The 24,535-nt window shown below is 40.7% G+C and overlaps 1 protein-coding gene across 2 annotated transcripts in view; it reads right to left on the reverse strand.

The window, feature by feature from the left end:
• The window catches only part of LOC102055325 (glypican-5-like), a 390,460-nt gene that overhangs the window by 282,572 nt on the left and 83,353 nt on the right, over positions 1–24,535 (reverse strand). For both annotated transcript variants that reach the window (XM_055723939.1, XM_055723937.1), the window contains exon 3: positions 19,894–20,588. In XM_055723939.1, the coding sequence (XP_055579914.1) occupies positions 19,894–20,588 (695 nt within the window). The remainder of the gene's footprint in view (positions 1–19,893; positions 20,589–24,535) is intronic.

A 24,535-nucleotide genomic window follows, 5' to 3' on the forward strand; every position in this document is an offset into this window, starting at 1 on the left:
AAACTTGATACAAAATTAATCTCTAAATACGTGCATGGTTTCTCTTTTTTATTCAATGCTCTGTATCACATTTTCACTTACAAAAAGAAAACTTGGTAAAATCACGTACTGTAGGAGTAGCACTGGGGAATTTGGTAAAGAAAAAAATAATAAATAAAAATCAGTCTCTTTGTTAGCCGAGCCACAAAGCATCTACAGAGCCTAATTCATCATGAAAATGCCAGGATGCCTGACAGGTGATTGACAGAGCAGCCCTCTGCTCACTCCCCCTCCGCTCAGTGCAGCCCCTCTGGGGCGACTGCTCCTCCTGGGCAGAGCGGCCGCACACTGCAGCTCTGCTCAGGGGAAAGAGGGCAGATCCAGCACAAAAGCCTTCCCAGCACAGCTAGGGATTTGCTGCGTGGAGGAAACATCTAAGGGAGCATTTCCACCCCTTTTCCTTCCTCCCCCCCTTCAAGGGAGACCGTGATGCTCAGTGGGCCCGCAGCCCCCCGCAAGGCTCCGGGCTCTGCCCCACACCTGCACCAGCAGCCCCAGTCCTCCTCCAGGTTTACAGGTTCACCCTTTCCAGGTGTCACTCAATCTGCTGCTTGTTTTAAAACTAAGCCCGTGCTTAAGTGCTTTACGGGACTGGGGCCAGACTACTCTGTTTCTCGCAGAATTGAGCCCTATGGTTGTATATCTACAACGTTAGCTCAAGCTTTCTGCCAGCAAATTGCTTTTCCCTGAGTTTTGTTTATTTTTCAGGATTGAGCTCAGCAAGGGGCGGGGATTACCCTAAAGTACAGCCGCCTGGTTGCTGTATATGATGAAGGGACTTTACACTGACAAGCAGCTGTAAAGCACGCTCACGTTATCGGTCCAGGACTCCACGAGGGACAAGCAAGGCAGCACCGGGGTAAGGGGAAGTGTTGTTCTCCCACTCCATCTCGAAACCATCACACCATATGTGGATTGAAAAGTAAACAAAAGTAATACCAAGTACACGTAACATGGCACTGGATAGTTTATGCTTTCACTATCTAAATTTCCTCCACATATTTTAAAAATGTGAAGCTCTAAGACAAAAGAAAAAGGAAAACAAGGGAATACTTGGAGAAAGACTTCTAAAAAGAGAGATCGTTTTCTAATCATTACCAATGCGTTGGTGAGAAATGACGCTAAAACAACCCCAAACTTTTATACTGAAAGACGATCAGCTTCAAAAAGCAAAGAAAGAATTTGTTTAGTTCAGGAACTTGGAGAAAAAGCCATCTCTGCAACAGCTCCCCTCCTTTCCCGGGTGGTGGCCGTGGCTGGGTGGGACAGCACGGATGAAGAGCAGCCATGCTGGCTACTGCGGCCACCCCGCACCGAGCCACAAGGGCAGCTGTGGCAGAGGAAAGCGGGCTCTACCCCACACACCTGCCAGCCCGCACACCTTTCAACACTACAAAATCCCAGCACGTTTTAAAAGCTTTGTTTCCCCTCTGCTATGAAAGCAAGCATGCTTCCTTGGAGAATTTTTCCTGGGAAATTATTTTAAGAAATGTGGGGGAAAAATACTGAGCAAGAATGGAAAAGAATTTACCGTCTTAAGGCTTGACTCAAGAAAATTCAGTTTCCGTGAAGCAGAAGTGATCACACGGCCTTTGGCAGCAGACCAGCGAGGCACAGACTTTCTTGTACTCTCCCTAACCTTTCATAAAACGTTTTACAAATAGGCAATATATACACAGGGAAAACTGGAACCGCTCAGACCTTACAAACACAAGCTAATATTTATGGTCTTACTCTCCCATTAGTGCACAAAGTAAACCAGCCACTACAAAAAAGCCAACAAAGCAAAATAAAACTCCCTTTTATTGGCTAGTTGGTTGGGTTTGTTACTTGGATCGCGATTTTTTATCATCCTCCCCCAGGCATCCCATGGGAGGAACAACTGTGACCTTAAAGGATTTTGACATTAGTATTCCCTCACATCTCACTAGACGTTTTACTCTCCAGACTATCTTTCTATACAATTCTGTATTTGCTGTCACTGTAAAACTATTAATACCCTGCTTAGCCTTAATTCTCTCTGCTGGTTTGACCGTTCATAGGGAATGAAAGAAAAAAAAAATGGAAACAAAGAGGAGAGCCCTGTGACTCTGGCAGACAAATATTACCCTAGCTCGTATACCTGCACCTAGGCTTTTGCGAGTGCTACACCTTCGGGGTTTCTGATACAAGATTTGGTGCCTGGTTCACAGAGTGCGGTATTCCCATTATTCACCTGTCTTTTGAAGGCTTTTGGTGTCATCCAGGCTGCTGGCTAACATGGTCCTGAGTCCAGGCAAAAAACTGGGTTGTGATTTTGACATTAGTATGTGGACATAGATGTTTTCCATGCTGCGGAATCAAATCTGTCCTAAGATCTATAATAATGCCAAAGTTTGAGTACTACTAGAATCCATGGAAAGGGAAAGCTTATCCACTGTCTCCTGGCAGGGGGGAAGTGTGACCTTGGTCTTCTCCTGAAACAAAATGTTGGCCATGTTATTACATGTTATTCCCTCAAACGGGGAAGGGGAAAAGAGATCCAGCATACTATCTTTGCTGATAATGAATTCAAGGGGAACATGAACCCTGAATCCTTGCCAGCTGAGCTCCCCAACCAAACAGAAAGGAAGATACGAATGTTAGCTAGCTGAAAATTCTGTATGACTTTCATTAAAACTCTATGACAACAACCAGAGATCTAAAGCTAAATCTACTGGAAAGTATACACTCCAAAACTAGAATTAGTTAAGTTACTCAAGAGTCCCACCATGTATCAGACTAGAAACTGGAAATGATCTAACACGGGCATGCAGCAAGTATCTTCCCGCTTCAGAAACACCATTTTTCCATAGTCTCAAAAGACTGGAGGAGGTCTTAGTCTTTAATAGTTCTTAATATGTCCACATAACCCTAAGGATGCAATGAAACCTACAGATAAAGCAAGGAAAATAAATAAAAATCATTCTACTTGAACAGTTTGCAATCTTAAGGTGTTTGTGGTAAAATGAGAAAAATCAACTCATCATTTTTTCTCACAAAATTACTACAAGAAAAATTAGGGAGAAAGTCAAGACAGGATCTGGCCAATATTTGATGGCTTAATTCCTGACTTTCCAAAAAGTATCTGGTAATAGTTCGTAACTATACAACTTCAAGTAGCACAAACCACCATCTATTTCTAATTAATGCTATTATCTTTTAGAACCAACTTCATTGTATATCTCGGATAAGCACTTAGAAAAGCAGACTGAAAGTGGGAAGTAGTCCCAGGGTAAAAAAATACTACACCTCTCTCTAATGAATTACACAAACTCTCTTTCTTCCCTTATATTTTTCCATAGTTTTGCAGCTCTGCAACAGCAGAACATACAGGCTGATCTCCTTCACGACTGCTGCTTCAGACTTTCCCTGCCACATCACCATGATTCCAATGAACAGTCTGATTCCCTCAGACTTTAGACAAAAAAAAAAAAAAATCCTTTCAGTTAAAAACTCATTTCTTTTTAGACTGAATCTTTAACTTTTCTCTAAGAACATGTAATTTGACACTAATAGATCCTCACTCTTCTTGCTTGACCTAGCACTTTTCCTTAGTACTTTGGATTTCTGCTTTCGTTCTGCATCTTCATTATTGAGCCTGTTCTAAACTAAATTACAATTACACAGTATTATTAAGCAGATAATAAATCATGCAGTTCCCAAAAATTCAGAGAAGCACCACAGAGTTGATAAGCATGAGGTAAGAATGAAAAGTATTATTTAGAGATGAAGTCAACTACCAGAAGTGTGAAAGGAGAAGGCTGCAACTATGTAAGTATGGTTTATGTAAATGCAAGAACTAGAGCGATGTTACTGGCTCTGTTCTTTATTTTAAGTCAGATTGTCAAAGAAAGCTAGATGGAAGAGGCGCGTACAACAAGAGTAGACAGACATACAAAAGAAATTACCTGTTTCCTGGTTATCTGGCACCAGCTCTCCTGTAAGTGCTATTCTAGTCGATCAGATAAGTAACGTAAAACATATAAAAATATAGCTGATCTTTCCACTAGACTAGATAGCCTCTCGGGATGTCTTCCAGCTTCAGCATCACGTGATTCCACCCTACACATTCTGTACTGGCTGTGAAAAACATCCACCTCTCAACCTATCATGAACTGTAGAGAACTAGAAAGCAAAAAAAAATAAAAATAATTGTATTTAAAAGATAGGTCTGCCATTGTAAGTCTTGCTGGTCTGTCTCAGATCCCACCAAGGACACTGAATTGGAGCATATTTTATACACAAGACAAATACTGACTTCGAAGCCCGAATGTGACAGCCTCCCCTGTTTGTTGTTAGTTTTCCATCCACCAAAACCTTTGACTTATTATACCTTAAATAATAAAAGGTGTTATTTAATACCCTTTAAATACAAACCCTGCTATGACAGCTCTGAGCCGAAAGTAGCTTTGCTTCCATTTCTGCAAAAAGATGCAAGGGCCAAAATTCAGATCAGGGCACATTTTTTTTTCTGACAAGTGAGTTAGGTTTGGCATATACATCCAAACATTTAGCCAACACTGACACTGTGATTTGTGACACAGAAGAGTAATTTCTACAACAGATCAGCAGGGCAGGGAAGTTAGCAGATTCTTTCCTAGGCAAACCTCACTGTGCATATTATTTCTTCGGGCTTAATCCAGGCACTTACAATTTGGTTACAACAGTTCAAGGAGCTGAAAGCACATGAACCGCATAGACCAAACACTCAGCTGGCATGAAATGCCATTACAGTGCTTCAACTCAGGAGATTTGTGCTCGCTAGGATCTGGCCCACAGCAGGTACACATTCTTTGAGCACTTCCCAGTGCTGTCACAAATTTCCATACTAAAAGATTATACATTTCAAAGATGAACAGAAAGAGACTTAGGCTTAACCTGCTTTGAAAAAATTAGCTGCTGACCTCCCTTCTTGCTTTTAATACAACTTCTTTGGAGTTTGATGTCAAAAAAAACATAATTGTGCTGTAGAGCGGTGATGAAAAACTTCCAGGGGTTCATATGCAGTAGGGAAGAATATGAAAAGGCTTTTAAAAATGTATTACATTTCTTATGAGTTGGAAATCCTGGGTCACTAAATGTAGTCTCAAAATTGAATCGTGGACTGATTATATATTTTCATCGTTAACTACGATGAACAAGCCATTCTTTTTTACTTTCAGATCACGATAAATGTCGGTTCAAATAATCACCATGAAGAATTAAGTTCATACTGAAATTAGGAGTCTATCAATGGAGCAGCTTCCTGACCTGATCGTGCAGGAAGATGACTTCTTAATTCCGTCAAAGAGGAAGCCTCAGAACCGAGGGCATATCCTGGGCAAGCTTAGACAATAGAAGTACAGGTTATATATATTTAATCATTAAAGCTTATGAAGTAACGCATCACATATCTTGCGGGGAAAAAAAAAAAAAAAGGCAAAGCAAAGTGCTTTTTTGTAAAACAGTCTGAACCAATTAAAGGGACAAGAAGCAGGACAGGGCAGAGCCAAGTGGGGTAAGAGAAACTGAACAAAAGCCCTAAAGATCTGCTGCCGCCGTGGGAGCAAAAGGACGCGTGCCGTCACTCTCACACTCCAGTCCTTCCCCAGCTGCCAGCAGCGGTAACTGCACACCTAAGGAGGTCCGGCTAACTGCTCAGGAGAACTCACAGGTTAGTCCATCCACAGCTCCTCTAGCATAGGTAAAACATGGCTAAAACTAGCTTGAAATGGTAGAATTGTCCAAACAGGGCAGTCTAGGGGGGAGGACAATACTGATGCTGATAAAGCTCCACCACCAAACTAACAAACAAAAGGAGGCGATTAACAGGAATGTAATCACTGAAAAGAAAGACTTCTCCAGAGGAGCCTGTACACCCTGACAGATAGCTGACTTGACACCCTTCCCTGCAGGGTACCAGGGGAAACCCACCATGCAGAGCATCTGCAGCCCTACTGGGAAAAGCACAGCGCTGCAGCAGGGCACCAAGGGAAACCACTGACTGAAGTGCAATCACAGGGAAGGGAAAGCAGTACTGCTCTGCTTCAGTGACTTCACGTGGCCATGAACAGCACCACATAGCCCTACATGCTTTCATCCAGATGCAGCACAGCTGTGTTTATATGACACTATTCAAGTTGCTAAGCCTGGATGAAAAAACCTGTAAACACAGCCATGCTGCTCCTGGACCTGACTCATGCACCCCCACTGTACTAAATCTATTTTTCTGAGAATAAGCCATGGGAAACCAGCTTACCAGCAGACTTTTTATTTTTTCTTTGACCATTTCTTTACAGTTGTTACTTTAATTGGGAACAGTGTAATGTTATTCTCCACCACCTCAAATCACTATTTCACTTCTTTGTACCCCTTTCCCCCTTCTGTCACTGCCCACCAACTCAGAAACACAAATGATTAATTCCTGTCACAAATCAGGACTTTGCTCAGCTTACTATTTTTGAAAGTTTACCCCTGTTTAACCGCTTACTTGAATCTTCCATTCCCTAAAAAAGCTGCTCCTCAAGTCTAAGCCATTCCTCCTCCGCTGCTCACGTCCCTATCAGGTGGCCGCGTGCGGGAGCTGGCTGCAGGGTCCCTGCGAGGAGCGGCTGGGGGTGCCCAGTGCCTGACACAGCCGGGCACAGAGGGAAGGACCCCGCAGAGGAGCTGGCCTTGCCCCTGTCGGGGGAATGAAGGAGTGAAGTTGGCCCAGGCAGGGGGAAACCTTTTCGTTTTTGTCTGGTTTTCACCATCCAAGTCTATTTTGATTGGCAGTAACTCAGTTTTCAACATGAGTCAGTGCTGCCCGTGACAGTAAGCGGCAGAGGCTCTCCCCATCTTTACCTCAACCATGATTTCCTCCACCTATTTTCTCCCCCGTCCTGTTGAGGAGGGGGATGGAGACCCCTCAGTGGGCAGCCGGCCAAGGTCAACCCACCACAACCATCCTTCTCTGTTTTGCTTCACTGTCACTTGTTTGGCAATGTTTGCTCTCAGTTCTGCTGTTAGCAGATGAGTTACAACTTTTGGTACAGAAAAATCTGAAGATAAAAAAAATCCATCAAGTCCTTCAAGTTCCTGGTCTAGCATCATATAAAAGTTTGACAGCAAGAGCTCATACAGAAGTGCAAAAATATTGTTTCCTTTTGCCTCCACAGAAGGCAGCAGCGTCACATTTGCTTATTAGGAAAAAAAGCACATAATCAAAACGCTATAGCAAGCATATTTAGAATAAAATAAGAACCAAGGGTAAACTCCATATATTGAAGTAACAGCAGTGATTCAAAACAAACCATCTTATTAAGTGAAGATTTTAACAAAAAGTATTGACTAAATCGGAAAGAAAACCGAAGACAGAAAAGCATAGATGTCTCCCTAAAAAGAACCAATGGACCTTCCAAACAAGTATGTGCACATCTTGACTCACAATCACGTGAGCTATAAGTCTGCAATAAAAGCAACACAAAGTTAGAGAGGATTAAAACTATTTAGTCTCCCAGAGGATGACTACAGGGGATAGTGTAGAATGGAGCAGGTTTGCAAAGAAACAGAGATTGTAGCCACCAACGTATGCTTCAGGTAAGACCAGAGGCTTTTACAGTGGTCAGAAATAAGATTTGGAAGTGTTCCTAGCGACTGCTCGGATGAAATACACAACTGTCAAAATGCTCGGACCCCATCCTGACTAGAAAAATCAGGTATGTTATGTATCTCCCGTTAGTGGTGGACATAAGCCAACACTTGTGGTAGGTAAGCTGTTGCTTGAAGTCACAGACAACAAAATCTGTACGTCTTTCTTTCCATGTAAATGCCAAATCTTGCTCTGAACAAAGTTCTCTTAAGAGGAAAAGCATTACTCAGGGGAAGATGCTTACTTGCTCGGCTTGGTCCTGTGGCTGCAGGAAGCACTGGGCTGCTGCATGAGGGGTGCAGCCTTAGAAAGCCCCCATCTTTCTCCCTAGGACTGAAGTATCTAAATGAAAAGGCAGGTCTTCTCCTCTAAATGCAGGTACAACAAGCTCAATAACTATGATTTATTGTTCAATTTCTCCTTACACAGATTGTGTTGACTTCTCTGGTTCACACAGACATAGGAAGACTAGAGAAAAAGTCTGTGAAGTAAAGGTTTTGTGTAGAAGGACTAGAAGAATAAAAAAATAAGTAAAGCTTCATGACCGTTAACAAAGTCTAGAGAACCACAAAACAATCACCAGGGACTGCCACCTAATCTACCGTAGAGGAAGGGAAGACACACCACAAGTCACCGGGATTCTGTTCCCAGAGCTGTGCCCTCAGTTCCTTCACATGGGGCTGGGTATTTTAGCCCTGATCCTGCCCAGCTCCATGTGTTGATGCTGCTGGTGGCCTGACGCCTTCCTAGCACAGCTGGCATTCTTACTGTAAGTCCAAATGCTAGCAATGACAACTTTATCTCAATTACTGCAGTCAAGGTTAACTAAATTCTTGGGAAAAAGATGCAGACAGGAGAGGAGAGGAGGTTTGTACCCAGTCAGATGAAATACCTCATTTTTCCCAGTGCACGAGACAGAGTTCTGCACAAGGGGCAGCCCCTTCCGTGGCAGAAGGTGACAAGAGAACCAACTTGCTTTCACTCTGTTCTCATCTGCCCATCTACCATCAGCAGAATAAAGCCTTGCACCCAGACAAATTGCAAAATGGAACCTCTTTTACCCAGGTTCTTGGTTCTTAAAGTCCATTCAGTGAAGCTGTAACAGCTGAGGACCTCCTCGTTCTCCATCTTCCCCTTGTACTCCAAAGGCCAGAATTTTTCAGGCTTCCTCCAAAGCTACTATCACTGTGCCCCCAGACCATTTAAATACTTTGTGTTCATGGCTTTTTCTTAAAGACCGAACTATGGCGCATGATGAGACAACCAGCTCTTGCATTATGAAACATTTGACAGGTGAGGACACATTTTTATGTGCTTTCATACACTGAATCCACATTCTAAGCTATTCAGGAGAAGAAAAAAAAATTAAAGGAAAGACAGAAGAATTAATACACATCTTTAGCTGGAGATCAAAAAGACAAGTTAATTCCCCAAGCTGCTTGTTAAAAGAACCCTGCAGCATTAAGCTTGCATGCCACCTCAACAGCTAAAAGATGATCAGGGACATGAAGCAAAATATCTAAAAGTTACTAGACTAGCAACCAAATGCCTTGTTGATAAAAATAGGAGTAGAAGTTATTTATAGAAAAATCAATTCTAAAAAAACAGTACTGTAAGTTTCTTTATATTTCAGGTTTTATATTCAAAGAAAGGTACCATTGTTAAATATATACTTTAGGTCATTTTTGTTTGTTTGGGGTTTTTTTTTTCCAAAATCTAAACTATGCTAAATGCATAATCAGTGAAGACCTTTCATAACTAATCCTAAAAAAAAAAAAAAAAAAAAAATCAATCAATCTGGGAACATTTACTGTTTAAATTGGCAAATCCTCTGCTGGCAACCAAACAGTTAAAGAAAAAAATGTTTTTAAAAAAAAGCCCTAAAAGACTCAAGAGAATTAGCTGTTGCTAAAACAATTTTATGGTCCTTTCCACTTCACTGGAGGTAGTTTGTATGGCTGACTGGAATCCATTCAATGCTGTCAAACATCTAACACTCCCATAGCTAGACTCCTTACAATGAATAACAAGCAGTCTAGCTGCCAATATGCTAGAGCTGCATTTTTTACCAGGGACTGGACCCCAACCCAGCAACACTTTAACTTCATTGTTTGATGCCTTGTTAATTCGTAAGACCAAAAACTAACCACAACAAACAGAAGTGCCAAAATTCCTAAGCATCACAGCTACAAAATCCATCATATTTAATAAACCACAATACCGAAAGTCAGGTTCATAAAAAAACCCTGCACATCTAATTTCTCTTTTGCAGTTTAAATTGATTTTGTAATAGAAAATAACACTCAATTTCGGTAGATGACTTACACAACCTAGGGAGGCTTACAATAGGTGCACAGAATAGAATAAAACAGAAAGTAGGAACGATGAATAAAGCATACACAACTCTGTTGAAACACTAAACACATCATCTGTCATCTGGAATATTACCATCTCCATAAATATTATCCCAACCACTGATTGTCTTGCTCAGTATTGTGCTTCAAGCAAAATCCTGGACTCTTACCATGTTTACGTCCTTCATCTTTCAACTGTAATAATAGTGAAGCGCTGACACCAGAATCATATTCCAAGTAAGATAGAGTGCTCAGTGACAACTCTGCCTTTGTGAAATTATGACTGCGCTATCTTGGCAGGTTTATGATTATGGCTTTGATAGGACTTCTATTCTGTAGCTCATAACCTGCCATCAGACCCACACGGGCACACCCTCCTCTTCATACAACATTGAGCTAAAGTCAAACAGGACACAAACATTATGACTTAGGGTATAGTCTTCATCATTTTCAAGTTGAGGGTGAAAACAAACATCATTCTGACTGTATATTTTACACAGGTTACGACTTTGGGGTTTGCTTTTCATTATTATTTTAATTAAATTCCCTAGGAACCAAAAGGGGCTGAAAAATTTCAGAGCCTCAATTTGGCACACGAAACGAAGCAAAGCAGCTGTTTGGAGAAAAAATGGTTATATCATGCAGATACATAGCCCTCTGAGAAAACTCAAATTCAAATCAATAGTAGAAGTGATAAGCTCATTCATATGAAATAAAGATAGACGCTACATGAACTAGCCTTTCAGAACCCAGATGATTTTCCACACCCTGAAAGAAAACGCAGCTTCATTTGAAGGAGTGAAGAAAAGCAGTGGGCTGTGTATTTTAACGCGTGCACACATGCTTGTGTATGCCAGCATTAGTTTTTATAGTGCTTAACATCACAGAGGGGCAGGCTTAAGGCTGCTGCAGCGGCCAAGGACACTTGCTTAATCAACCATGCAATTTAAGCATGTACTTAGAATTAATATCAATGCTGTATCATTGGCTTTGATACACTTAAAGAAGAAAACAACACTGAAGTAATAAAACGTACTTTTCAGAAATCTATTACATCTTTTAATTATTTTCCCTAAATTAAGATGGTAGCCATAATGCAAAGTGAATAATAAATAATGAAATTTTTACTGCACTGTTTAGGCCTCTTGCTCTGAAAGCAAGTTACTATTTATTGGCTTTATATTTAACCTGCTATCCTTACTCTCTACACTGGAATAACTTACTGGCTGTACACCCTACATTAGGATATGCCTGTGCAGCTTAGAAAAAACAACAGCATCACGAAGAATTTCATGTTTTGAACCCACATGCATGCAAAATCTTTTAAAATCCCTCACTTAATATATTAGCTTAACAGCATTTCTGGGACCACAAATACACACAAATACCTGGCACGTTTCCCACAAACGCTTTGGCAATAAGATTGGTGCTGGGATCCCTCTCACAGAAGTCTTTGTCAGAAGGCAAGAGCCCCAAATCACTGTCATTCCCAAAACCTTATGCACAGTAATTAATGACAAATAGTTAATCACAATCAGAGCTGGTCTTAGATCAAAAGCTGGTAAAACGCTACATCCATCAATTCCATTGATAGGAATCTCCAACATAAAACTTTCAGGTTACATGTTTACAGAAAATACAAGACTCAGGGAATGGAAACTAGAACCTGAATACTGGTCCACCAGGCAGAAAAGAGCTTTTTATCTTACTACAGTTTGATGGCTTGTTAATAGTGTGGTTAAGCAGCATCCCCAAGTCAGCAGTCAGTTGGGAGGTAAGATGTGACTTGCGATGGAATGCCTCTGGGTATGAAGAGACACGTACATCCAGATGAATGATCACTTCTGCAAAAGCAAACCTAGGGCTATACAACTTATGTAAAACCAAATTCTTAGCTACATGTTTAGTCAAATAACATGACAGCTGGATAATACCCAGTAAACATCTCTCTGAACAAACTCATTTGTAATTATAGTGGTTTTTATTCCTACTCTGATTGATAATAATTTAGATTTGGGGAAAAAAATATGTATTTCATTTTAACTAACTTCATATTGACATAAATACCAAATTTCAAGCAGTTTTATCACTACAGATGAGATGATCCTTAACACCAGGAAATCAGGCTGCTCTTTGGTATCGAACATCTGCACGGAAGAGAATTGTCATTAACCAATACAGGCCAGAGAGCTGCTTGCATCCCCTTAAAGAGCTGTTCAAGAGTACATGAGCTCTAATTCTCCATGGGAATGAGGGAAATGCATTAAACAATTTAGATGATTATTTCCAGAAATACTTCTACAGCACTCAAGTGCCAAAATGCTTTTGAATCAAGCAAATAGCACGTGGCAAGACTTACAAAGCTGACTACAAGAATCGGATGCTTATACTCCATGAAATTCAGTTGCTTCCAAATATATAGTTCCACTGCTCCTTTTTAAAAATTCATTCATGACTGATTGTAAGATGACAGCAGTATCTTAATGAGTATAAAGCTCAAGAGAAATAAAAGAAAAATTTAATGTAGACATATTTCTATATGTCTTACACCACTGTGAAAACCATTCTTTTCCCTTTCACACAGAAATAGGTCATTACATGACAAGCTCTGACTTCAGTGCCATTCACCAGGTTTCTAAAAGCTCTCCTCTTGTCCTTGGATTCACAAAGGATTAGAACCTTATATACATACACGTAACTTTGGTTCCCGAGAACAAAATATACAAGGTCACGCCTTCAACATAAGTGATTGTGTCATTTAAGACCACATCTGCAAGAAGCAGTATTAAATCAGATAGCTTCAATAGGGCAGCCTCTCCGGCTCCTTCAAGATCACTTACCGATACCTCATCACAGTCAGGCATTTCCTCCATTTACTGTTTTCAGAGGAGGTTTCCTGCTCAGTGCTTAGAAAAAGCAAAATGTCACTTTAAATAACATTTGTAGTGCAAATATTGCACAAACATAGCTTTCCCTGTACATTTTTACAGTTATTTTCAGCAATGTAACCACAAGGTATTGAATATACTGCTTTAACCTCTTTGAAGTATGGTTCTTATACTTATTGACACCTGGTGTTGATCATTTGAACTGGAAAATTTGCAGGAAGGAAGCACCTGAGTTCAGCTCTGAGTGTTCTCCAAAGTCTCCAGGAGTGTTTTATGACGCTGTTCAATGTCTTTAATCAAGTAGTTCATTACTAGCTGGCAGCAACTCTTTGTTGCTGTGAACTCACTCAGAACAAAGTTATTTTGTTCATAGTACTGCCATTTCCTTTTCAGATTTGTAAGGTTACTGTGCATCAATCTCCTGCTGCTGGAAGTTTGGCAGTCTTTTCTCTAAGCTTTTATTTTCCTAAAGGGTGACCATTTTACTGGGTCTCAGGTCTTTTATTTCTCAGGATTTTTTTTTTTAATTCTCCATTCCTAATAATTTCAAACCACCTAAATTATTTTCTGTCAGCCTGCTGAATTGTTACCAGAACATTTGTGGCAAGATTTCCACACACACACCCACCCCGCAAGTTCTGGCTCAAGTGCACGACAGTAATACAGGCATTTCAGGATACACCAAGTATGTTCTTTCGTGGGCAAGTGCCCCTTTCCATCCTTAAAAGGTATTATATGCTGCTTCTTAGCAGGGATGATTTGCCTCAGTTAAGCACAACTTAAAGCTTTGCAACTTCCAGTCGGCTGAGGATATGTGCAGAGCTGCATCATATGTGCCTGTAAAGGACAGTAGAAGTCTACCCTCAGGTATCTAAAAATGAAGTGCTGTTTGCATACCATTCTAAGAACTGGGGGGGCAAATCCTCATTTCTATTTCTATTGCTGACTTTTTATTAAACATTACTGCAAATCAGGCAAGCTTCATCCATTTTTTTTGCAAGATACTACCCCAGAATACAGCTATTTCATGAGAGTATCTCAAGAACCAAACACTAGACATTCTTTTGTGCTTCTGTCTTCTTAGACTCCTTGTTGCCTCCCAGCTCTCTCCAACTCCATCAGCATTCCCCATCTTACCCACCTATAGGTGAAATACCTCGGATAACTATATGCCTATAGGCCTTCCCTGAATTCATCTGCAAAGCAAACACCTTCTTTAGTGCTAAGTACCATGTGATGGTCAGCAAGAGCAATTTCAGAATCAAAACATTATTGATGGCGTAGGATAAACAGTGAGAGAAAGGCATTTAAAAATGGCTTCAGACGGGGAAGTTTAGGAGGCAGCAGAGAGCGATGGGCATGCATTTTATGACTACCAGCTACCTGCTTTGCAATAGGAATTAAATTTTTTAAACCACTGATGGAAGGAGGTTGATGGACCAGCCACCAAGAACAACCATTGACCTACAAGAGTTTTCTGTTGTTTTGGTTTTGTTTTAAAAAATTGCTCTACATTCTGATTTGCTGTTAATTCTATGTAATTTGCCTCCCCAACTCCCAGTGACAGCCCTGATCACAAATCACCATAGCAGAAGTGGTTGGACAGGCACCGAAACCTTAACTCCTTTGTCTGCCTTTTCTTTGTCACCAAAAACAGTCCCTGCTACAAGCTTTCACCCTCTCATTCCTTCCTTGCATTTATTCCTAACAACGCAAAATTTTTAAGCAACACCACTGAAATGATCTGCCAAAAATAGGCATCAAAGTGTCTCTGTCATTACAACCTTAAACCAATCCCCTTTAAAACACAATCGCTGTTTAGTGGGTCTCCTCTCAATATCCATACTTGTCCTTGATGTCTTCACAGCATATAGAAGGTCTGTCATTTATTTCTCTGGGGGTTTGATCAATTTTTTCTCTCTCACAATCACTAATTCTCTTCTTCCTGACACTCTCGAAATTCCGAGCATCATACATCTTAAGCATCCATCCCTTCCTGTGTGTCTCCTTCCTCCATCTGCTCCTCTTCCCAAATTTTATTCTTGTATCACTTTTTTATATCGCTTTTATCACAGTAATTGGTAAGCCTGTCTCCAAGAAGTTAACTGGCTCAAGGCAAAGACCTTTCTTTTTTCTCCTAATGCTTAATCTCTGATCATATATAGGTTTCATAATCCCCCTCTATCAAGTTTTTATTAGCTTTTGCTTTTATTACTTTTATAATCAAGAAACACAATCTGTTGGACTTCTGTCTTGTACTGGTCACTCTAAAAATATTAGGTCTGTGGCTTTTTACATTCTCAGCAATTACAACGTTAGTAACAAGGTACGGACTTTATACTTATGAACTTCATGCAGCAAGAATGCAGAGGAATTCCCACATTCCAAGTATTTCTGCTAACACATATCACTTCACATTTTCTACCATGTGGGCAGGCAGGTTTCACAAGAAGCCACACGCACAGTAGAAGTCAGGGCAATACCTGGGGAAAGTGCTTAAAAGAACGATGAGTAACTACGTGTTCGAATTCTATAGAGCTGAAGTGGAATTCAGACTAGAAAATGTTTCTTATTTGCAAATCTTGCCTCTGCCTTGCCCTTGACAAATGGAGCCCTAATACACAGCCACATAAGCGGTACGCCATTTTTCTATTCTAAAAAGGCATTTCCATACGGCTTCACTGTCCTTTGAATCAAGGCACAGAGAAAAGTACCAAATCCCAGGGCTGGCAGTCTCAAAGAGCTTGCTCCTGAGGTGTGCCCACCGCCTGCAGCCGAGACACACGACGGCTGCCAGCCACCCACCCGGCCCTGCTGTCACTTGCTCTACAACTGCGCAGTCACCGTTTCTGGAGACCCAGGGTCACGGCGCTTACTAACATGGGCAAATGCATCTTATACGCTTAGATAATCTGATAAAGGAAAGAACCATCCTTTTGCTATGGGACATAAGCACCCCTCTGACACAGGGAAGCGATATATTCTATTCCACAGGCAGACGAATCTCTGTAAGCATGACCTGGCAAACCTAACAGCAAATCTGTACCTGAGCAGGGCACTGACTCTTCAGCTCCCACCTGGCCAGCAACAACCCCATCCCACAGATCACTGGTACCTTTCAGATCCAGACCAGGATAAAGCAGTGCTACCTGCGAGCCAGACGAGCGAGCTCCCCTGCAGACTGAAACTGCAGCATTAGGACATGTTCCATACCAGTGGGGGTGCAGGTTTGTCCTCAGTGGGGCCAGACAGATTCTAACCATTTCTGATCCAACAGAAATCTTCCCTACCTCCTATGTTACTCTGTTTTTAATGCCTTTCCCCATGCATGACCCTAGGCAAGGCAGACCCTCACTATCCCTGCCTGAGAAACTGGAGCACCCCCTTCCTGGGACCTGCCCGCCGGGAGCACAGGCAGCCCTTGCTACACTGCCTGGGTAAACACGTCCCTAAGTGCCAGTGGCCACACGCATTTCAAAACCGCCTCTCCTCCTTGCGTTTTATCTGAGGGTATTTCACTTTGAGTAAAAAATAAAAATAAAATAAAAAATGCGGAATGATGCACAAATACGGAGTTTGGAATACAGCGATATGCCAGACAATACATGAAAAAAATGAATCCAGCTTTAAAACGCAAAGCCACAAAAAGAAAGAAAATGTAGAGCAAGTCTCAAACACTGTAAGGAAGGTGAACAAACTCTGTGTCTGTAGCTGGCACTGAGCGGCAGTCAGGGCTCCTACCAATACAAAAGACAATTAGATTCCAGCAGACAAACCAGAAAGCGATGATGATGATTGCTGATGCTGCAGACCGTAGCTGGCCTGCATTAGGTTAAGTAAGCTGGACACAAGCCAGCATCATTGAACAAATGGCACGGCCCATTCTGGATGAATCCGGGGAGAGATTACTAATATCTCGAAGGTGACCTTTCACACATGCTGTCCCAGCAAATCCAGCAATTCTCTTGGCTATAATGGACGGAGCAGGAGAGGCCAGTCTCTTGAAGTTACAAACTCCTCATACAAATAAGTTTTATTTTTAAATTTATGATAATTGACTACACCTCATTTGAGCAAAGTACCCTAAGTGCTTTATTGGTTTATTTCACCCCTTCCCCGTTTTAAGGAAAACATAATCTAGCTTTCCATTACTCGTTGTCATCCAGGCAGGCAGCAAGCTAAAAAAAGAACTCTAATTATTAGACATTGTGTCTATTAAAATATGTAAAATGTTTCCTAAAAGGGCAGGTGCATTAATTAAGGCTGCCTCAGGATAAATTAAAATTATTAGGAGTCCTCTGCTTTCCTGAATGAGTTTTCCATAGATTATTTATAATTGAATGAAACCAATGACACCATTTGTAATGAAAACTGTACAGACGTTAAACATTTCCACGTTTGCAAAAGCTGAAAAGCATACTGTAGGAACAGAAAAAGGTACATTTTTATGAAGGGAAAAGAGAAGGTATCTTCTTTTCTGAAAATATTTTTCCTGTAAGTAAAAAACAAACAGTAAATACCCTGGGTATAAATCTCATCAGCGCAGCCCAGAAGGGCCCTAGTGCAAAACTGGGCCCCAGAGCCTGGGATTCCGAGGAGACATCTCGCCGCCGGACATCCTGAAGCTGAGAATTCAACTCCTTTCCATTTCTTCAGAGAAGGAAACACAGCTTAATTAGGTTCAATTTTCTAAATAATGGCTATTCTCTGTAACTAATCAGGAAAGTTTTAAATCAGTATCAGACTAATGCTTGTTCAAATAGTGGAACATGCTCTGTCTTCAAAATAGGATCTTATGCTGCTGACAATTGAAAAAGTTAGAAGACTGAGGATAGCACACACTAACACATTTTTTTTATTATTTTCAAACAGAAAATACCCTTTGCTATCCTACAAAGCAGTCCCTTAAAACAACACACAATCTTCTATGCACAGAGATTTTGCCAGTGAGAGAAAACAAAGATAACTGGGGAAAAAAGAAATAATGTAGTTTCAAACCAAACAGCACTTCCTGAATTCATTCAGAATGGAAGAAGGAATTTAAAGTTACTGCTGGGGAACTGAGAAAGACCCAAATAAAAGTATTTGAATAATCATTAAAGAAAATCCTTAGCCTGAAAGATACTTCTGAGAGCATTCTACTTTCAAATCACCTAAGAGCAATATGCTCAGTGAGTTCATCTGTAATTATCTGATATTCACCTGGATTATGAATTTTACTGTCAGTAAGCTAAGCAAGCACATATTAATTTACGAGGCTGACAAATGCAATGCAGAATTATGTTTTAGTGTTTAACATGATGCATATATTGCAGGAAATCTGTCAGACTTTTTGCTGCTAGTAGCCAGAAAGCTTAACTTTATTCCTAATTACTTCTGTGTAATCAGTAATGAAGCCATGTGATGTTTTAAAAGGAATCTATCTATATTCAAATAAAACTAATATATATAATAATAGTGTACTTTAATTTTCATTTGCCTTCTAGCCTCCCATAAAAATAACATCTGAGTGAAAATTAGAGCAGATGCAAGAACATCATTCATTTTCTGTTCTAGGCTTAACACTAGTTTATGGGATAACTTCTGACACTGCCAACCAAACATCAACACAACCAAGACCTGCTGTTCTGCAATGCACGTAGGCTCCAGTACCTGCTGTGCAATGTCCAAAAACCTGGACAAATCCTTTCTTAATTTTTCATGTTTATCCTTGGATGTCAGATAAAATGACACAAGTGCCATTGATAAAAAGGAACTGAGACCCTGAGGCAACGTGAACTGAAATAACTACAAATATCAAGCGAAAATGATATGAGGTTACTAGGAATGGTTAGGGTTTTTTAATAATCAATATATTATGCTGACTGTAAGTCTCTGGCTCGGTCAGGTGTTCTAAATTGAAGAGGGCTGTTTGGTATCTTGGAAGGTTACAAACATACAGGCATTTTTCTCCTGTTAAAAAACTTCCTTAGTTTAGTATACCCTCTGCCATAGCTTCTTTCTGTAGACTCTATGAAATCATTTTTTTTCCCTCTTACATAATATGGCAACCAGAGTTCTGCACAGGAATTCAATTTTTAAATCTATCCATTTTCTTCTCATTTGTTCTCTGCAAGAATTCCTTTACTTTCAAGACAGGCAGATCTACCTGCATTTTTTAGATTAGTCTTTACCCTGCTTAAGGCCACACTGCTACATTTTTTCCCCATTGACAGTCATGCTGAGCTTCATATAGACTTAGCCAGCTACATCATTAGTCATTTCAATAATTTCTGATCTAATCTTCAGCATCTTGAGATATGATGCTATTATTCATGAGACAGTTCTACTATCCTAGTTCTTTTCCTCCTTAACCTACCCCTTACAAAACCAGATGCACTTTAAATGTATTTTTATCCTTTACTTCCGTAAATGCTGTCAAGTAAGTTTGGGGTTTTTTTTCCAATTTTTGTATGATGGGTGTACTCATTACATACCTGTACTACCTTCCTAACGTCTCATTCAACACAGAAATAAAGGGACTTTAAAATTATGAAAAGTTATTTCATTGCCTTTATTTAGAAACCCACTTTTCTAGCCCCTTATACCAATTTCTGTGGAATGTCCACACACACTACAAACAGTCACACACCAGGGAAACGCTGCTCCTAGAGTTACAGGATCAGATGTTTTAGAGTATGAAAATACAGTGTTGATAACGCCATTTTTTTGTTTAGAAAATTCTGCTGACAAGCTAGAGCTTTCTGCTTTTCATGGCTGCTTCTCAAGGAACAAACTTGCCCCCCCTAAAGCCTTTCATTTCACAGCAGACTCTATGGAACCCCATCATAATTAACTGTAGCGTTTTCACGGACTTTGAAACACAGATCTAGCTGAAGACTAAAAACTGATGCAAAGACAACACCAACTTGCTTAAATGTTCATTCACCAAATAATGAAAGTTATAAATGGGAATAGCAGATAATCAGAGAGCACTTACTGTAGCAGAGAGCTGTGGTCCATTCAACTGTGCGTGCAGGATGGCTTCATTGATGAAGTTCCGGATTCCTGTCAGCGCAACTTCCAGATCATGCGAGGCAGCCATTTCATTAGTCAGATATTCCAGTGTGGAGATATACTCCCTCCATTGTGCATCCAGTTCTGACACACTGGCCAAGCAGCCCCTCATTACATTTAGACAGTATCCAACACAGGGTCTGATCAGCGTCAGGCCCTGGCAGTGCGGGCAGTACTGCATCTTCACTAGAGCCTTGCTACATTCCTTCGTGAGAGCTGCGTGTTCAGTAGTATTTATCACTTCGATGCCCAGACTGAGGGCCTGGCTGAGCATCCTACTTGCCCAAAGAGATTTTGACAGCTCTGTAACCATGTTTTTAGAATAGTGTCCAAAAGGATTTATGTCTTGCCTTGTAAGCCGTAGACACTCTGTATAGTCCTCTGATAAATCTGTAATTCCTGGGTTTATTAGCCGACTATACACCAGGGGAAAGAGACTGTCAAAGAATCTTAATACTGCACTTTCCACCGTAGTCTCTGCGCCCAGAATGTAGAGAGAGATGTCTGTAAAAAGTTCTTTAACAGGCTCTGCTGCTTCTTTTGCCATAGGTCTGTAAGCTGTCTCAAACAAGGAACTTGTGCGGTTTTCAGCAAAGCGAAGCAAAGACTCAAAGGCCTCTAAAAAAAGGGGCAGGGGAGAGAAAGAACTAGAGGTTAATAGCAAGCACCTGACATCTTAGTCACAGGACTAATACTGTCCTGAACAGGACCATCAATATGAAATCTGCAGTACGCATACAGTAATAATTAATCATACTACTGATGAAAGTTGTATTAAACAGACACCAAAACATTACACATGCATAATAAAGGCAACACCTAACACACAAATATTTTTCTCTAAAAGAGATTACTGTATTCTCACTAGCTAAGATTACTCTAATCTCCCTGGCTAGACCCTGGCCCAAACTCTAGAGGTCAATGAAGGTCTCGCAGAGACTCCAGTGGGCACAGGCAGGATCTGTGTGAGATGGCTTTTGTAACCGAGACTGCATTTAGGCAGCTCAACTAGACATATTTCCAAAACATCCCTCTAGCTCAATGAAAGTTTCTGAGATAACTAAACACAAACAGAAGTTGAAGCTTTTGTTTCACAGTGCTGTGAGTGGGCGGCTGAGAGGCACTTCTTGCAAAGTACAACTCAAGGATGAGAGAAAGATGCTGCGTGAATCAATTCTCTCCCCATTAACATTGGCGGCTAGGTCTGGATACCAGCCAGTGGTTGGGCAGGACCTGACATCAAATCCACTATGACACGAAAACAAAATAATAAAGTCAGAAAACCAGTATCTTCCTTTAACTACACCATTTTCAAGTGGCCTTAAAAAAAAAAAAAAAAAAAGGCACCATGGTTAACACATTTCCAACTGCAGAAAGACAACGTTATATACCCAAAACACTGACTGGGGTGACAGAATTCATTGACAAGGGCAAGAAAGGGATCAGTTCCCAAGATTTTTTTTATGACACAGAAGACAGTAATCCACACCATTCCCACTGCTTTCTTTGGAAGCTATCCAACAAAAAGCCTCTGACATAAATCATTCTTGCACTTCTCTGGATGGCAAGTAGTTCCAGTTCAAGGCAGGAGACCTATCGCCTTCTACCTCCTGAGGACTGACTAAGATAATGGGGTTTCGGTCTAATCCTACTCTACATTCATCTGAACATCACCGTGCAATTCACAGCAGTGTAACACAAACCAAAGTCACTCAAAGATCAGCTGAGCAAAGGAGCAGATACAATACTGTAAGTCAAGATTAGCATACACTGGCAAAGTTTTGTAGAAAAGCCTGCTCAGCGCCTTTCTCTATCACATCTCCCTGGGCAACTAACTTGCTTGCTATGATAAGCATTACAATCCCTTTACCACAAAGCGTGATTTAACTAGACAGATAATACAGCATATCTCATTGTACATTAAATCATCAGTATTTTACACACACACGCTGTATCCTTCTGCCAGAGAATCACTTCAGCATTCCCGCTGGTATTATAGCAAATAATACTCTGCAAGTGCTTATAAAATCCTAGAAATTAAGTATTCAGATACACTTCAGTTGAAAAGCGAGAAAGTTCATTTTCAGGCAGAGTAACACCCTGCCAATTTTCAGAGCAGACATTTACAGCTGACAAAAATTCTAAAAATTGGATTTATGATGGAAATACTGACATAACCTAAAATGTAGTGCAGCTGGCTGCGTACTACTGCACACTTAAAAGTCTTTTCTTTGCTGTTATCACCCCTATGTGTTTATCTATTTCTAGAGGAAACCTATACACCATTTTTGGTTATCATACCAAAAAGGCAATAGAAATATTCAAAACATGAAAACAGTGTTTTAAGTTTCCTCCTTGAACTACACATGCTCTCTTACAAATATTCAGCTTATCATTAGATTGTGGGAGCAGGGACTGTCTCCTACAGTGCCAAAGTCTTATGCTATTGCTTTAGCTTCCACATCCATAAAGGCAGAACTGCAAGCATCCCCCTCCTTATCTGAAAACTAAATGAAATGCATTTATGAATGTGCAAGTATCCTTATTGTCCTGAGAAATAACAGCCTCAGTGACAGATGAGAGCAAAACAGTCAATGATAACGTACATACCAAGAAAACAAATTTCAGCAGCTTCCTGGGATACTAGGTTGTAGACTAGAAACCACGTAGCATTTCATTTTCAAACCTCTTAACACTCTGCATTCAACTAAATAGAATTATTCAGAGACAAGTATGAAATCAAAATATTTACTGTCATTTATTTTTCATTGTGCAAGAGAAAACTGTGATGGTACATAGCTTCATTCCTCCTGCAAAGAGAGCCCTAACGTCAAAAATATGGCACAAAAAATATTTCTGCTGATTGTAGATGTGCTGCAAACACCCATAAAGTATAAATTTCGTTCCTTATCACCACTGGTCAGACAAAAAATGACTCATGCTTGCAGGCACTTTAGCCATGATATTTGAGAAGGAAATATCTCTGTCTTTTTTCATTGTTAAGGCATTAAGAGATGTTTGAGACATTACTGAAGCATCTGGATGTTCTTAAGACCTTTAATTAGAAGTAACGGAGCTTCAAATAGTCAAACAATTTTGTAACAATGGACAGCTTGCATTCTGGTTGTACGGAGCAGGCAACCTTAGCATCTTGTTTTAAAAGTGATTAGTTATATGCTTTTAACGCACCTTGTATGCAGATCCTAAATCCCAGGGAAGGTTTACACTATCTGAAAAACCAGGTGCTCAGCTGTGCAGCCAAATACAGCAAACTTTGGATATTGCAAAAAGTTGAATTCTAAGCCTAAGCATACCCTGGGAGAAACATTTGACCATCTTTCACAGCCTTTGGCTTCAACCCCCCATCAGCAGCTTACAACATACTGTAAATTGCAAGTATATTGATCCTGAACAGAAACAAGCCATAACCAAAATCATCCAGGATTTGATGGGGGCATTATGTGTTTTTGTCTTTCTTTAGTATTAAATAGCAAGGTGGAGAACAAATTTTGTTCTCATGTTCCTCAGAAGCCCCCTTTTTATTTAAAGCTACAGGGGAAGTGAAAGAGCCAGCTTTGGATTCTGAACTAATGCACTGGTAAGTACTTAATGAAAGCCAGGCAACATCACCTTCCATGGGGAAAATTTTGTTCAAACTGTTTATCCTGCGCTCACAAAACACTTGACGCCACCACCGATGTGTGCGTGACAGTCAAACACAGCTGATCAAATACAAGCTCACCTCTGGAAACTTCACATCTAAACCGCTGGTGTTAAAAAATTAGCTTCTGGAAACAAGCCCAGTTACGACAAGAGACCACGCTGGTTTTGCTGCTCCACCGACAGCAGAGAGCCTGCCAGGCCAAACAGCTAACCAGTCTGCATGCCGGGCTTCCTAACATATACATACACTAACAATTGTCTTATGCTCAGTCTCACATACAGATGGGAAAACACCGCTTTGCAGGTATAGCATTCATGTGCGTTCATCGGGAGCACACACACACATACAGAGATCAGAGTTTTCCAAGAAAATCTGGATCAACATATGATAGCCATGCATAGAGAAAGTTCATTTGGTTCCCTGGCTTATACCAGACCTCCACAAGCTATTGAGATCTTTACTCTGAAAGCAACCATGGGGTTTCAGATGGGGAGCATTAGGAGAAGCTAAGCAACTTCCAACTTGCTGGATTATGAATCAGTCCAACTCCACGTTCTTTTCTTTCGACAGGTCCAACACAGGAATGTTACCATGGGTAACCATTTTCCCCAAATAAAGCTGATCGAAGCACCAGGCACCTCTGTGCACTGAGGACCATTTCTGTGGTGCAGCAGCCGAAGCTAAGAGTGGGCCTTACTGCTTGACCCCCCCCCATGTCTTCAAAGACCAAAGTCATAAAATCGAGTGCAAGCCATGACGTGCATATGTGAAAGGCAAGTTATTGTCATTGCCATTCTGCTCCTGTCTGTGACTGACAGCTGGCACCTTGCCCACAGAACTGACAAGGTAAGACCACCCTGCTAATGCAATGGCTCTCCACTACGTTAATGACTCCTTACAC

The sequence above is a fragment of the Falco cherrug genome, chromosome 11 (genome assembly GCF_023634085.1).
Source record: "Falco cherrug isolate bFalChe1 chromosome 11, bFalChe1.pri, whole genome shotgun sequence".
In the NCBI taxonomy this organism is placed as follows: domain Eukaryota; kingdom Metazoa; phylum Chordata; class Aves; order Falconiformes; family Falconidae; genus Falco; species Falco cherrug.